We start from the raw sequence: 14,026 nt of genomic DNA, 5'->3' as shown, positions 1-14,026 counted from the left end.
GTCTTCCAGATGGATATTTTCTCTTTCTCAACAACTACTTTCTCACCCTTTTGCAGCCGAACGATTTGTTGCTCTGACAGACTCCCGGCGCCTCCAGAAGCGCGGGGAGTTTCTCATCGCGCCATGTGTCCTCACCCCCCCGGTCCACCGGCCCTGCGCGCCAAAGCACCGGGGCGCCGAACCCCTCTAAAATTGTGCCTATATTTACTGTTCATAGTTTGTTCCAGAACAAAAATCGAGGCAGGTTTAGCAATAAGGCAAGGCATAAGGAGATAGTTTCTCAGGTAGCTAAGTATATCAGAAATTGATTGAGGACGATGCTACCATAAAAGTATATTTCTTTCTCCCCCTGAACGCTCTGCGACGCATGAAAACGCACATCCAGTCATGTATTCTCCCCATCCTCAATCCCCCTTCCGTCTGTCCAGATACAGGTGCATGAGACTTCTGGTAAAGGCAGACTGCGGGAGAGGGTGTCTAGACCAAGCATCAGGCTCTAAAACGAGCGAGAAAGCAAATTTCCCTAGTTATAATCCACCGGTACAAAAAAAGCAAGCAATTTCCACCGACTCCCACCCAGACCCACAAAGAACGTGGTCGTTAGCGCCGTTTGTAGCGAGCAGGTACCAGTCTAGAGGTATTTTATGTAGAATTAGTCAGAGTGGTTTAGGGAACATCCTCAGCAATCCCTTGGAAGTGCGGTGCTATTAAACGTCGCGTTTATCCTATGGATGGCCACATCTCAGGCGATGTTCCCATGCAAAATTCTTCCACAGCCCAAAATATTGCTTTATCCAACACATTAAAAGAAAAAATAGTCCACCAAAACATTGCCACGTCGACATATATTTTAAAGTATTGCTACAACTGATGCCTTGAACTTGACCTTAGATTTGTTAATCCAGGAAATATATACAGCAAAAGGAAAATAAATCCCACTGCATTGCCTCTGACAAACGAGCATTTTTCTGACTAACAATTCAGGATGCAAACAACACACTAGAGCTGTGAGATATATAATGTACCCTCTAGATTAAGAGTAGAAAACTGCGGAAAGTGAAATGCCTCAACGCAGAGACAAGTTACTCGTAGCTAGGCTGCTCCTGTGGTGCCAAGACCCACATATTGCCGCAGAAATTCAAGTCAGGGTAATCGGCTGGCTTTCTAAGCTAAATTGAATTTTATAGGATATAAGGTTCTCTCTAATGCACATGGAATTTTAACAATGATTTATAAAGGTCGATTTTTTCTTTAAAAAAATATATTTTGCCCAACTCGCCAAGAAACACATCGGATTTTACTGTACCACACTGCTAACTTTATAGGAGAACCTTATTCACATATCATGAAACCAAACGAAGTAAAGACATTTCTTCATCAAGGACTGTTTTAGGGGGCGGGTACAGGAAGTATCACTATACTGGGGCTGTCAAACCAACGACTTCAAAGGCACAACTTCATATTTTGATGGACGCTCCGAATTGAATTGTGACGAGGGTACCTGTGCTTGTGTATCCTTTGTAGGAAGCTATTTGCCTACCATGAGCTTAAAATATCCGCTACAGTTGAGGATGCGACCCCATGCCCACGTCCAGCTCAGCCGGCTCCGTAAGGACCGCTTCTTGTCTGTTCTCTCGTATATCATGCAAGATGCCCGTAAAAATGGCTCTCCCTCTAAGCCTAATATGGCTGCTCTTGCCTATGCCGGGTGGAAACCCGCTCACGGCCGGTTATTTCCCTTTCTCGATTCCCAAAAAACCGTCGATACCAGACTTACTTCTTGCAGAAATCGGAGCGCATCAGCACGATGAGTACACACAGCAGAGGCTGAGGTAATTTGGGCAAAATCCTCCGAATCAGACCAGGTACAGTGTGTGGGTTCATCGTCCTTTCTCTTTCGGTTTTATTTTCCCATCAAGTTTCCATACAGCACCGTAATTTCATTTTACAAACCTTCAAGTATTTAAACAAAAAACAACCGATATCTGGAGACGAAGCCCATCCAAATTTTTTATGTCTACCCGAGGGCACCTCGGAGACTAAAACCAAACTTCAAACAGTCTACTTTTCCATCACTCCTAGCCCAAGCTGACTATAGAGGCCGAATTACAGGATCGGGAATACATGAAAGCATTTTTCTTGGTGAGCTCGAATCAGTGCGATTGCAATGAGATTCAGACTAATTTAAACTGTCAGGTTACAACGCCCGACTGGCGTTTTCCTCTCTAGATACACACAGACAATAGCAAAAAAGCAGAGAGGTTAAACATCCTTCGCCTGCCTTCTTCCACACAGAGCCCGTCACTCTCTCATCTCTTGAACGATTCAAATAATTTCATAGTCAAACATATTGGCGTAAAACAATGGCAAATAAAACTCAGGAGCCGATTTTCCACATAGCTTGACCCAACTTTACAAGGCAACCCGGCGCAGCACAAAAGCAAGCAACCAGTAGCTCTATCTGCAAATCTGTCCGCGTCTTGGGCTTTGACCCCAGACTCTGCTGGCCCGCTCTCCTCCCAAGAGCCTTCTTTGCTTTCGACTTATGCTAGACTGGGAAGCAGCATCTCTGGGAAAAGATGAGGCCGGCATCCCAGCTAGCAGAAGCAGTCTTACTTTTCTCAGCGGGCTCTTCGGCTTTATTAGCATCAACCCAAACAGCCATCCTCACCCGGGTCCCCACAGCAGAAGCAGCATTTCAGCCTCATACATCGTGGGAGAAAGGGATCGGGGTGGGTGGGTGGGCTGGAGGGGGAGAGCTGGGGCCTGAGAAACCCTCCACAAAGGCCTTCCAAATGACTTTCCTCCAGCCATGCAAGGGGCTTTGTGGAGGGACCGGGTGGGTGTTTGCTGTTTGGCTTGTTTGCTTAATTCATCACCGAGCAAGAGAGGAGGAGAAACATTCAGCCGCTTCCAGGAAGAGCATGAAAATCTTACCCCAGCATCCAGAAGTCTCTTGCCTGTGCAAAATATATCTCCACGGAGACTGACAGCTAGGATCCCGCGCTGGGATGTAGACCTCCGGATGAATGAGGATGGGTTGCACATTTTTCTATTTCCTTCCTTATAGATTAAACATACCCGGTCCACAAAGATTCCTTCTTGATCTCTTAGAGACTGGAGTTGCTGTTGGTTTGGGGATTTATAATATTTTTTTTTTTTTTGTCTAGTTGTTGTTGTGCCTTTGGATGGAAAGAAATCTAACCACTAGAGCACATCGTCCTTCCTGTCAGCTTCAGGCGAAATGCAGCAATATCACACGCTAATGACGATTATTGTTGTTATTATTACCCCTATTACTGCTCTTTATTTTTTCCTTTCTTTCAGTCCCTCCTGGTCCCCTAGGATTTCCGATGGCGATTTGCACGCAAGGTGATTGCAGGAGGCCAAAATGCTGTCTAATTCCGCGGATTCCCTTCGCACGAGGAGAACAAAAAAAAAAAAAAGAAGTCCCAGTGTTTTTGATCACGGGACACCAGGCCGTTCCTCCCCAGTACACCCCGGGTCACAGTACAGTAATGACCGTGGGTTGTGCGTTGTAGGACTTGACCTTTCCTACGTAGAAGAGGGCGCTTTCCTCTACGCTACGGGGAGGGGAGGGAGGGGGGAGCGGCGGGAGGAAGAGAGATGCTCTCTTTGGGGATGTTTAATCACAGTTCAAATCTAGGAACGGGCAAGGCTTCTGCCTTTCAGCACGCCATGTTGAAGCCACGCACTGGAGCAAATTCTTTTTTTTTTTTTCTTTTCAGGGGGGTGCGGAGGAGGGAGGGAGGGAGGCCGGAGGGAGGAGGGAGAGAGGAAAAACTTAATGAACATTTGCATTTCGTACCCTAGTTCATGAATCAACTGCATTCAAGGGGGAGGGGTCCCGGAGGGCAGGGTTAAAACATCCACGACCGGGGCGCATCGGCTCAGGCGGTGCCTGCCACCCCATGTACCCCCCGTCACACACGAAAAAGCCACCCCCTGGTCCCCCCTCTCTTCTTTTTTGACTTCTTTACAGGACGAGAATGTGCAAGGCTATCTCTTCAAATCATTATTAAGTTTAATTAAAATGCATCTAAAAGTTATGAACGGGAATAAATGACCTTTTAGCTCCTGCTTTTTTTAAAAATACATATATATATTAAACGCTGTCTTGATTTTACTGCTAACGCTGCTCACGAAGAATGTTTAAATGCGGTAGGAATGGGGTTTTATTTAAGTTACAGTTTAGTCACTTAGCTTGTTTAAATACCTTTAATTTACAGACTAAAGGCCGAGGTGCTTACCCATTGATTCAGAAGCATACAAAATAAAACCTCTGCTCTGGAAGCAGTGGGTGATTTTCTTTTCCGAGCATTTCGATACCGATCACTGTATTTTTTTTCCTGTTTGCTTCAGAGGTCGGCTCAGTCAGAAAGGTTTTTTAAGCGTGAGTCTTTCTAAGCAAAAGGCGGCCGAAAAAGATATGGTTTTGCAGTTGTACTTACTGTTCTTTTTCGGAAATATGCTCCTGTCAAGGTTTATTTCCCATAGCAAACCACCTTTGCTACTGCCAAGAGCTAGAGGCGGGGACAGATTAAATATCGGATTATTCTCTTGATGGGAAAAAACACAAAACATTTGCTGTATCCATCTGGCCGAATCAGAGACATAAGGCCACTTTCTGTCCCTGGGAATTCCCAGGTCTGTAAGGGACCACGGACGCCCAGAACTAGGTGATTATAAATCAACATATCCAGATACTGGGAATTAAACTATATGTCGCTGAATCTCGCAGGAATTACTCGAAGTGAACTGAACCTTTTTTTTTTTTTCTTTAATTATGTCTTGTGTTTTACACCGGGAATGAAATATTGCTCTGCTATTAATGTTTCAATCAATAGTCTAAATATACAGTAATAACATGCTCCCTCTGTCCCTTGTCCCTCTGCACAACAGCTAAAATGTTATACTTATAATTTTAATTTCTAGGAGAGCTAAAAAAATAGACTCCTTACTTTGTACTTTAAAAAAACCCCTCACATTTATTTTGTATTAATTTTCTTTTCAAATCCTTCTTCTGGCACTATTCTTTTTTTTCAATCCTTTGTAAATAAAAGTCCTCATAGATATAACTCTACACAGCAAGCCATGCACAATAAGTTCCCCATCATTATTTTAAAACATTCTCAGTAACTCGGGGAATATAAAGAATAATTGTCTCTGAACCGCGTGCAGGGACGGACATCGTGAAGTAATGTATCACTTCATTTAATTATTTTCGTTGGTGATATATTTACTTGTAAAACATATTAGGAATGTATTTTAGGACGCTGGAGGCAGATTGGTGAGAGGGGAATATGTAATACAACAGCAATTTGTACTAGAAAATGTATGTGCCAACAGCTTTTGGACGGTAAATGAAGGTAATAAATAACACGAACACACACACACACCCCTACACCCGCTCTCCTGCACACTCCGAGGCCACATCTACTCGATGGAGGGACGGAGGGATGGGGGCTTATGGGGCTGCGTGGGTGCAGCCGTGGGTAGGCAGGGACTCAGGAGGACCGAGGCGGGGGCGGATGGGCACGCAAGCCCGCGAACAGGGAAACTTTCGCCACTCGGAAAACCGCAGGCAGCTTCATCTCGGTGCCCTGGATTGCCGGACGGCCGCGGTGCGGAGAGCCCTGCCGGGTACAGCCGGACGCTGGTCAGCGAGGCACGCAGCTCTCGGCCTTTACTCACCTGACCAAGCCACTTGTCCCCGCGGGACGTATCCCGAGCGAGGCCTCGGAGGAAAGTCTGAGAAGAGCCGCTGGCCCCGCAGGACCGAAGCCACTGCGGACGCCGCACTCCCGTGTGTCCGGCCCAGATACCCCAGCGGGGAGGGAGAGCTCCGCCGCCTGCCCACCGTGGGCCTGATCCTCCTCCTCTGGGGACTCTCGGCTACGGGGCCGGGAAATAGGACCTGCTCCCTCCTGCTGAAGTCTGTGAGAGCCTCGACTCTTGATTTACATGGTAGCAGGGGTCCGATCCAAAATGTTACCTTACTCCTGCCTGTGATTGCGAGTCAAACACTCCCCTTTTTACCCTGTGAAATATAGATGCTGCAGAGCTATTTGAACAGTAGTGGGTATTTACATTTGCTAATCCACGGTCAGTCTAGAAATACTTAGCAGATTTCAACGGTGAGTAGTTCAGTGTGAAAACATATTCTCCAAACGCTAGTTCCGATTAAAAGTTACCTTAAAAAAAAAAAAAAGCTGTTCTTTTACTGATGTCGGCCGTATTCGCCTTGTGGATTTCTTTCAAGGCTCCCCAGAATTATATCGCTCTGGGGCACGGTGTGAAAATAGAAGATCCCGCCTCAGATACAGAGGACTCAAATCCTGCCTATCATCCTCATCTCCGACCTGCAATACATGTAATTTGCGGCATGTTTCATGCAATAATTACACAGATTGCGAAATATAACAGAATAAATAGAACTATTCACTCGCAGGGAGAACAAGTGTAATTCGCAAGTGCTTTCCTAGAGGCAATTTAGCTCCTTCAGGAGAAAGCGTTGCACTGAGACGGAGGAAAGGTGACTGTCCAGCGCGAGTAGCCGAGGCATACTGGTGGGTATCTGCCCGAGGATGGCAGGTACTATCGATGGGAGACTGGATCCCATGGGCGGCCCCCAGTACCCGGCCTCCGCTCAGGGTGGAGTCGGGATAAGCATCGGCAAGCGGGAGTCTGCTGGTCGCTCCAGCTCCACTGAAGTTCCCAGGCCACGGGGCTGCTGCGGGGGTCGTGGAGGCTGCTGGCTTCCGGGCGGTGAGGGGGATTCCACCCGGCTCCTGTCGCCCGTGGACAGCCCAAGGCCCTGCCCGACAGAAGCAGGTTGCCCAGGTGGGTGTTTGCAGCGTGGTCCCTCGGTTGGGACCGCAGGCCGTGGGCAGGCCGGGCACTTGTCCCAGGGAGCTGTCCCCCTTCCCCTCACAGGGACATGCTTTCACCTCAAAGCACTGCACAACTACGCGGTCTGGAAACTGACTGCCACTTTTATACCTCTCCCCGGCTATTTTCGCAGTGGGATGGAAAAAGTCTAGCTCAGAAAGTCCCTGACCAGCGTTCGAAAGATTGTAGGCAGTGCTCCCACGCTCCGCGGCCGTGGTTTTCCCGTGGCTTGAGAAACCGCAGCACTCCGAGGCCTCTCCACGCCTCGGGAGCTGCTAGCGGCCGGCAGATAACGCGGGAAGGCCAATATCCCGCGAGGAGCACAAAGCCCCCGGCAGGACGCCTCCTGGAAAACAGATCGCGCTCCCTCAGGTACTTTTCATTTTTCATGAAAGTTATTGCACGAGTGCATTACAATCAGATCTGAGGGTCGGAAAGCTCCCTGCGCTGATCCCTGGCAGAGGTGGGTCCTTTTGAATTTCAGAAATGTAAGGCTAGAAGCGCACATCTAGAGCGGTATATGATATCCTCTAAATGTACCGTAAAGGTCCCTCAATAGCTCTAATTAGAGCTGCAGACCACCGCAGGAGACAGGCGGCGAAAGCAAACCTCTCTTTGTGCCCGACTAAACTCCGGCGGCCGGCGGCTCCTCGTGCCGCACTGGCATCCCGCAGCCAGGCACCGCTATCCGCTAGGCAGGCGCCGGCATCCGGTAGCCGGGCACCAGCTTGGCACCGATTTTCAGCCTCAGCTCAGCTTTATCGGTCACCTGCCAAGGCCAGAAAGAGAAAGGCTGGATCGCAACCTGCCACGCGATCTGCAGATTCCACTTCTAAGGATAAGCAGCCGTGGCCGAGCGTGGCAGCGAGAGTCCCACGCGTGTGCGCGGAGCGGGGAAGGAACTGCGCGGGCGCAGCCAGGTGCCGGCGCGGTGGCGGCCACGAGGTGGCGCTGTCGGCCTGCAGATGCTGCCGGCGCAGGGAGCTGTCAAAAGTCAAGGTCACAAATCGGCTTTTTTCCCCTCAAGGTCAAGGTTTTGGGCCTTCCCCGTACTGTCATCGCCACGCAGTCCCCTCACCTTCCAGCCGAGGCATCATCGGGCTGAGTAGCGCTCCCCTGTCCCGGGGGCCGTCCGCCCGGCTCCATTTCCAGGCAAGAGCCATAGTGGTGTACTGGTACCATCCTGCTCTTCCTTCCCCCAGGTCCCCGGCCCCACTGCAAACCCACTGTTTATCATTACTAAAACATTTCTAGCTTAGGAACGCTGGTTATCAGGCGAACCTGCCCACAGACAAAAACCATGTAGAAAAAAAAGCCCCTCTATATATACACAGGCTACACGATGGAAGAGAACAGTATTACAGTTACAAGACAGATACATTATATTTTTCTTACGAAATGCACATAGGTATAGAAAAATGAGTATTTCTTTCAAGTTTTATTACAGTTACTATTTTATTAACAGTATTAATACTACTATACCTATCTACACGTCTTGGGTTTTCATTTTTCAGTAGAAATATAAACAAAAAAATGAGGGTGCACAAGTACATTTTCACAGTGTGCTGATTTTTTTTTTATTATTTACAAGATAGCTTCTTATAGTGAAGAAAAAACAAAATAATGTGCTGGTTGAAATAACTGATTGGATTAAAAGGTGCTGTAAAGAGAATCCCTAAACATTCTACTGTGGCCTCAGACAATAAACAAGGAGTAAAGACTAATAGATCAAAATATAGATTATATAAATCAAAATACTTCCAGGGAAAAAAACCACTTATTTCTGTTCAAAGTTCTTGGATTTTTTTTTTTTTCCAGGAAGATGGGGAGGTTTTTTCCTACTGTAAATAAATGCCAATATTCACATTTTTTGCATCCATCCAGAGTCAAATACTTAAAAATTTCCGAGGATTTAGAATATTAATTATTGAAGACTATTTGAAGTTTTAAATAGTCAGAGTCCTTGAAAAAATACCTATTGTATGGTCTGCAGGAGAAAAAATTGGAAAAAAACCCAAACAACCCAGTTTAGATTACAAGAAATCATCTGTTGGAAATAAAAAATAAAACTGAAAGACATCTCCAAGCAAACATTTTCCCTTCTATCCCCACTCGTCTGTGATGTCTTAAATTTGCTATCAAGATAGATCCTCCACAGAGCTTCCTTCATTATTGATGTCTCTGAAATTCTTATTCAGTACCTTCGAGGTTTATTATTACTTTTTTACATTAAATGTATTACTTAAAACCATATAGTAATTGTAATTTTTTTTCTTTTTCTTTCACTATGGTTTACCTGAGCAGTCATTCAACATACAGTTTGGATTGCAATGGAAGAAAACCACTAGATTATGTGTCCACATCAACTTCCTCATGTTAACCAGCTCTCGCACCACAGCCACAAAGAGTCTTCTGAAACAGTAAGGTCGTAGGAGTACTTACAAGTTTCTCAGAAAATCGTGTCTTAATTGAAAGTGTATCTGTCGCGGCCGAGCAGTCTGTCGCATTCCAGTCTGTCGGTGACACCGGCTGGCTGTTTGGCATTTCAGGAGAACTGTCAGTTTTAACCATTTTGCTACAGCAATATTTAAAAAAAAAAAAAAAAAAAGCGCGCTATAATTCCAAAGATACAAATCTCTTATTCTGAAAGAAGAGGTTCATTGTCTTTTCTCTTTTTAATTATTATTAATAATTATTTAAATCTGAACACACACACAAAAAAGTTCTGGAACTTTTGAACTGCTGCTTCTCCATTTTTAATCCATTAACTGGTAGTCTTCAATTTGTTGATGACTTTTTTCTCTTTGACCCTTCTGTTTTGGAACCAGATTGTGACCTGTCTCTCTGACAGATTTGTGGTCGCCGATATCCTTCTCCGTTTGTCTTTGGTTATGAATTTATTTGTAGCATATTCCCTTTCGAGTTCTTTTAACTGGACCTTTGTGTAAGGCACTCGTTTCTTTCTTCCACGTCTGTACGAGTTCGCATCCGAGGGATGCGAAACGACGTCTGGAACAGAAAAACCATGCAGACAAGCGTTAGAGAAATCACTCGAATCGCGTAGGACATCTTCAAGTGGCAGAGGGGTTAGAGACTGAGCGCACTCCTCCGCCTGCCCCTCTCCAGCTTAGCTACTAAAACCCGGGTTAGCATTTGGGATTCCTCTTTCCTGGCCACTGCAATCAGCTTTGAGGCATGGAAAGGCTCGCTTCTGACAGACAGACAACTAATAATAACCATCCCCACGGAGCCCGGCGAGGGACTCTGGGAGGAATCTTGCGGGGCTGCAGCGATTTACGTAGCCTGCATGCTCCGGACTTTATGGAAAATAATACCGCAGACCTTCCCCGGTCTTTTTCAGCTGTTTCCTCTCCCTGTGCCGGCGGCGGGGCCGGGAGGGCGAGGCGGGATGCGCTGTGAGCCGGCGGGGGGCAGGGGGCGGCACCGGTGCCGCTCCGGCGGCGCCGGGGCATGTGCGGGCCGGGGCGGGATGGGGCCGGGGAGCGCGGGTGGGGAGGGGAAGGGTCAACCCGTCGGTGATTCCGCCGGTGAGATACCTGTGAGGGGCGAGTGGGAGAGAAGGGGAGTGGGGGCGGGCAAGGGGTTCCATGCAGGTGTATTACCCGGGAGGGTGGATTTCCAGAGGTGAGGCGGCTGGCTCTGCTCCTTGGGGCAGTACACTTGCCCGTTCCACCCATTGGTGATGGCCCAAGGCTGGTAGCTGTCCATAGGAAGAAGGGGATCGTGGCGCGGCTCGCCGGGGCCGCCGATGGCAGGCACCACAGGCATATCCAGGTAGCCGGGCACCGGCTGGTAGGGCCCGGCGGCGTAGCCCTGGTAGAAGGCGAACTCCTTGGCCCGCGACGTGAACTCCTCGCCGGAGACCGAGGTGTCCATGTACTTGTCGGCGAAAGAGGAGGCAGGCTGGGCGCAGGACTTGATGGCGTTGTGGTGGGTCATGCGGCAGGGGTAATAGCCGCCGCTGAAGTAGCCGTAGGGCAGCGCGGCGCCGGAGGAGCTCTGCACGGCGGCCGAGCAGGGGCTGCACTGCTTGACAGCGGGCTCGGCCATGCCGGCGGCAGGGGCCTCGCTGGAGGTGTAGGCGGCGGCGCTGGGGGCAGCCAGGGGCGCGGGGTGAGCCATCAGGTTGCGGCAGGGGTTGGCCGCCGCCGCCGCCGCGAAGTTGCTGCCGGCGTGAAACCCGTCCATGTTCTTATTGATCTCATCCAGGCTGTTGTCGTAGAGGAACATGACGGGCTCGATCCAGCGGGGGTGGAGGAGCACGGAGGCTGTCATAGCCCGCTCCGCATTGAGACTAGTGGCTCTTTTTTAAAAGCCCCAAAGACTGAAAAAAGAGATACTCAATCTCCGGGACTTGACCAAGGCTGACGCGCCAGTGTCGCGCCAGGCCGGCCCTCATTGGGCCGCCCGCCCCCACGTGATATGCAAAGCAGCTGATAAACATCTGAGGGAATAAAGTGGAGATAATTAAATAACGCAATAACCGCGCGGGGCCGGGTCCCGGCCCAGGGGCGCGGGCGCGGGCGCGGGCGCGGGCGCGGGCACGGCGCGGTCCTGCCGCTGCCGCCGCGCGGGCCGTGGGTGCCGTGGGGGGGGGGCGCCCGCCCGTCCGTCCGTCCGCCCTCTCTCTCTCCCTCCCTCCTCCCTCCTTCCTCCCTCCCCTCGCCACCGAGGCGTGGGCAGTTTGGCCCCGTTGTTGCCGCGGCGCATTCCCCGAGGTGCGGGGCTCCCCCCCGGTATCCCGCCTGATTTCTCCCCCTGCGCCGCTTTCCTCGGGCCCTGCCTGCCTCAAGCGCCGCGGAAGCCCCGGAGGCCTTCTCTCTTCTCTAGGAAGGAGATGAGCTGCACCTCCTTGACCCCTTTCGTCCCCAGGTCCGAACCGCCGCCCCTCCCCAGCGAGCACTAGCTGGACTCGGCCGGGTGGCGCGGGGAGCCGGCCGCAAACTGCGGGCGGAAAAGCGTTCCCTGGGCCGCAGGCCGGGCCAGACAAGGTTCTCGAAGCGGAGCCTCGCGGGGTCCTTTCTGGGTGTTTTCCTCTTTCCTTCCTGCCCGTCGAAAGCCCAAGACCCATCTCGCTCCTCTCGTCACAAAGCATCAGAAGTCAGATAAGAGGAACAGATCAGAAAATCGCGAATTTATTTATTATTATGTTTTAGGACGCGCTCGGGAAGCGGGAGGGTTAACTGGGTCTCCATCGCGATTTCTGAGTATTATTTGTTGCTGTAGTAATAAAAACCCGAGGCCTACAAGTCAGCTTGAATCTTTTTTGGCTGTAAAATGTCACATCGGCTTGTATGGCGTGCACACAGACTCAAAGTTCTTTTTTTTAATGCTAAGAAAAATTGGTTTATTGGTTAAAAAGGTTTGGGTTTTGGTTTTTGGTTTGGTTTGGGGTTTTTTTGGAAGGTCGTATCTGTAGGGGAAAACAAAACAAAACACCAAAACAATGTACCCTTTTCATGAGAAACGTTAGAAATTTTTTTTCATAAGGGCGTAATAATTTCCATTTTTCATATTCCCCGCACCTCCCGCCGGCAGGGATGCATTTCCCCCCAAGATTTAGATATTCGTGCATAACCTTGAACTCAAACCACTCCACCACTGCGCTATCAATAAACTTGACCTAAAGCAACGTTCAGCTCATCGTTAACAGCTCTCAGCCTTCACGGATGTAGACAAAACCGCCTCAAATACTCTCATCCTGAAAAGTGCTTTTCGGGGTTTTGATTATTCTTTTTTTTTTGCCAGTGCGTGTTGCTTTGTTTCGCGCCTGACAACTCGGCGTATTTATTATCCTATTGTGCTTCCCATTGACGTTGTAGCATTGTTTTGCCCGCACGGCTGCAAGCACAGAGCAGTCCCGGGACACACATTGTTACCGAGCGGGCTTTTCCTTGCCTAGCCATGACAAACGGCCCTTAGGCATCCATTGATATTTTTCAAGGTGCAAGGTCGGGATACCTCAAGTCGCTGTCATTCCCCTTCTAATTTCGCAGTATTTTAGTCACTTTCCCCGCTTCATTGTAGCCAATAAAGAGTTGCCATTTTCACTTCGCATACTCTTTTCCGCATTCTTTCTCACGGCCAAAAGCAAATATTTATTCCCCGCATATTTTTCCTTTTCTTTCAGGCTCCAGTTTTGAAACCTGTGGATTCCCCCGGCCAAACATAGCCTGACTGGCATGAACCGGGTCAATTTGTTTCCCTCTGTTTTCTCGAGGCTGCTTTTGAAAACCAAGTTGCGGCGGGGCGGGGAGGTAGGGGGAGAGAAGGGGGAAGGGAAGACAGCTCTATGGGGCAGCACTATTTTACATACGGGTCAGACACGGCTAGAGGCCAAGGTCAAGTTGAAAGTTGCCGTCTAGCCAATGTGAGAACTGTCATTCACAGCCCAAAGGTCTGTCTGATTTGTTAAAAAGCGGGTAGCCATGAGAACATTAATCTCCCTATCTCGTCTCTGCACGCTCCTCTCTCCAAATTCTCCTCTCCCGCAGTCGTGGAGCTTTTCTCTCTTATCTGTCTCAACTTTTCAAATCCCTTTCCATATGAAGGAAGACGCCATAAAGAAACTGACGCTTTCAGTCCCGGTGCAAACTGTACAAATGGTGAAGGGTTAGGGGGCGGGGGGACAAAGGCCGGGGGAGGGCATCCGGTCTGCTTAGTTTTGGTGGTTGGTTTTTTGTTTTGTTTACCCACTTGGGGCCGTTCCAGCCCTGTGTGCGAAAGGGAGAAGGAAGAGTAGATTAAAGAGCTCTTTTTCCTCCCTTCTTTGTATCTCTCCCTCGCTCTAGAGCTCTGTTTCATCGTTAGGGAAGAGGGCCGTGCTTTACGCTGCTGATAAGAGATACAACTGTCCCCTTCCCCTGTTTGCCATGATGTGAGTGGGAGTCAGGGAATGGTTTCCTCAACACAGGCAAAATGGCAACTGCGGGGTGAGCGTGCAGAAGCAGAAAAATGGTAATTGTCGGACACGGGACTTTACGCCTTTCTCTTGCTTTGTGAATGTGACTGGCCTTTAATAAACTATCGATACCGAGAGAAGAGAAAAACCTCGTCGACTATTTTAGATACCCACTCACCACCCAAGTTTTAA

General features: G+C 49.1%; 1 protein-coding gene across 1 annotated transcript; it reads right to left on the bottom strand.

Moving 5' to 3' along the window:
- Positions 1–9,676: 9,676 nt before the first annotated feature.
- On the bottom strand, positions 9,677–11,208 carry HOXA13 (homeobox A13). The gene is made up of 2 exons (XM_061997175.1): positions 10,536–11,208; positions 9,677–9,921 (listed from the first exon to the last, which is right to left on the bottom strand). The coding sequence occupies exons 1-2, from the start codon at positions 11,206–11,208 to the stop codon at positions 9,677–9,679; spliced, it is 918 nt and encodes a 305-aa protein (XP_061853159.1).
- Positions 11,209–14,026: the final 2,818 nt, after the last annotated feature.

This window comes from Colius striatus, chromosome 5 (assembly GCF_028858725.1).
Source record: "Colius striatus isolate bColStr4 chromosome 5, bColStr4.1.hap1, whole genome shotgun sequence".
NCBI classification, from domain to species: domain Eukaryota; kingdom Metazoa; phylum Chordata; class Aves; order Coliiformes; family Coliidae; genus Colius; species Colius striatus.
This window is presented reverse-complemented; position numbering and strand designations above follow the sequence as displayed.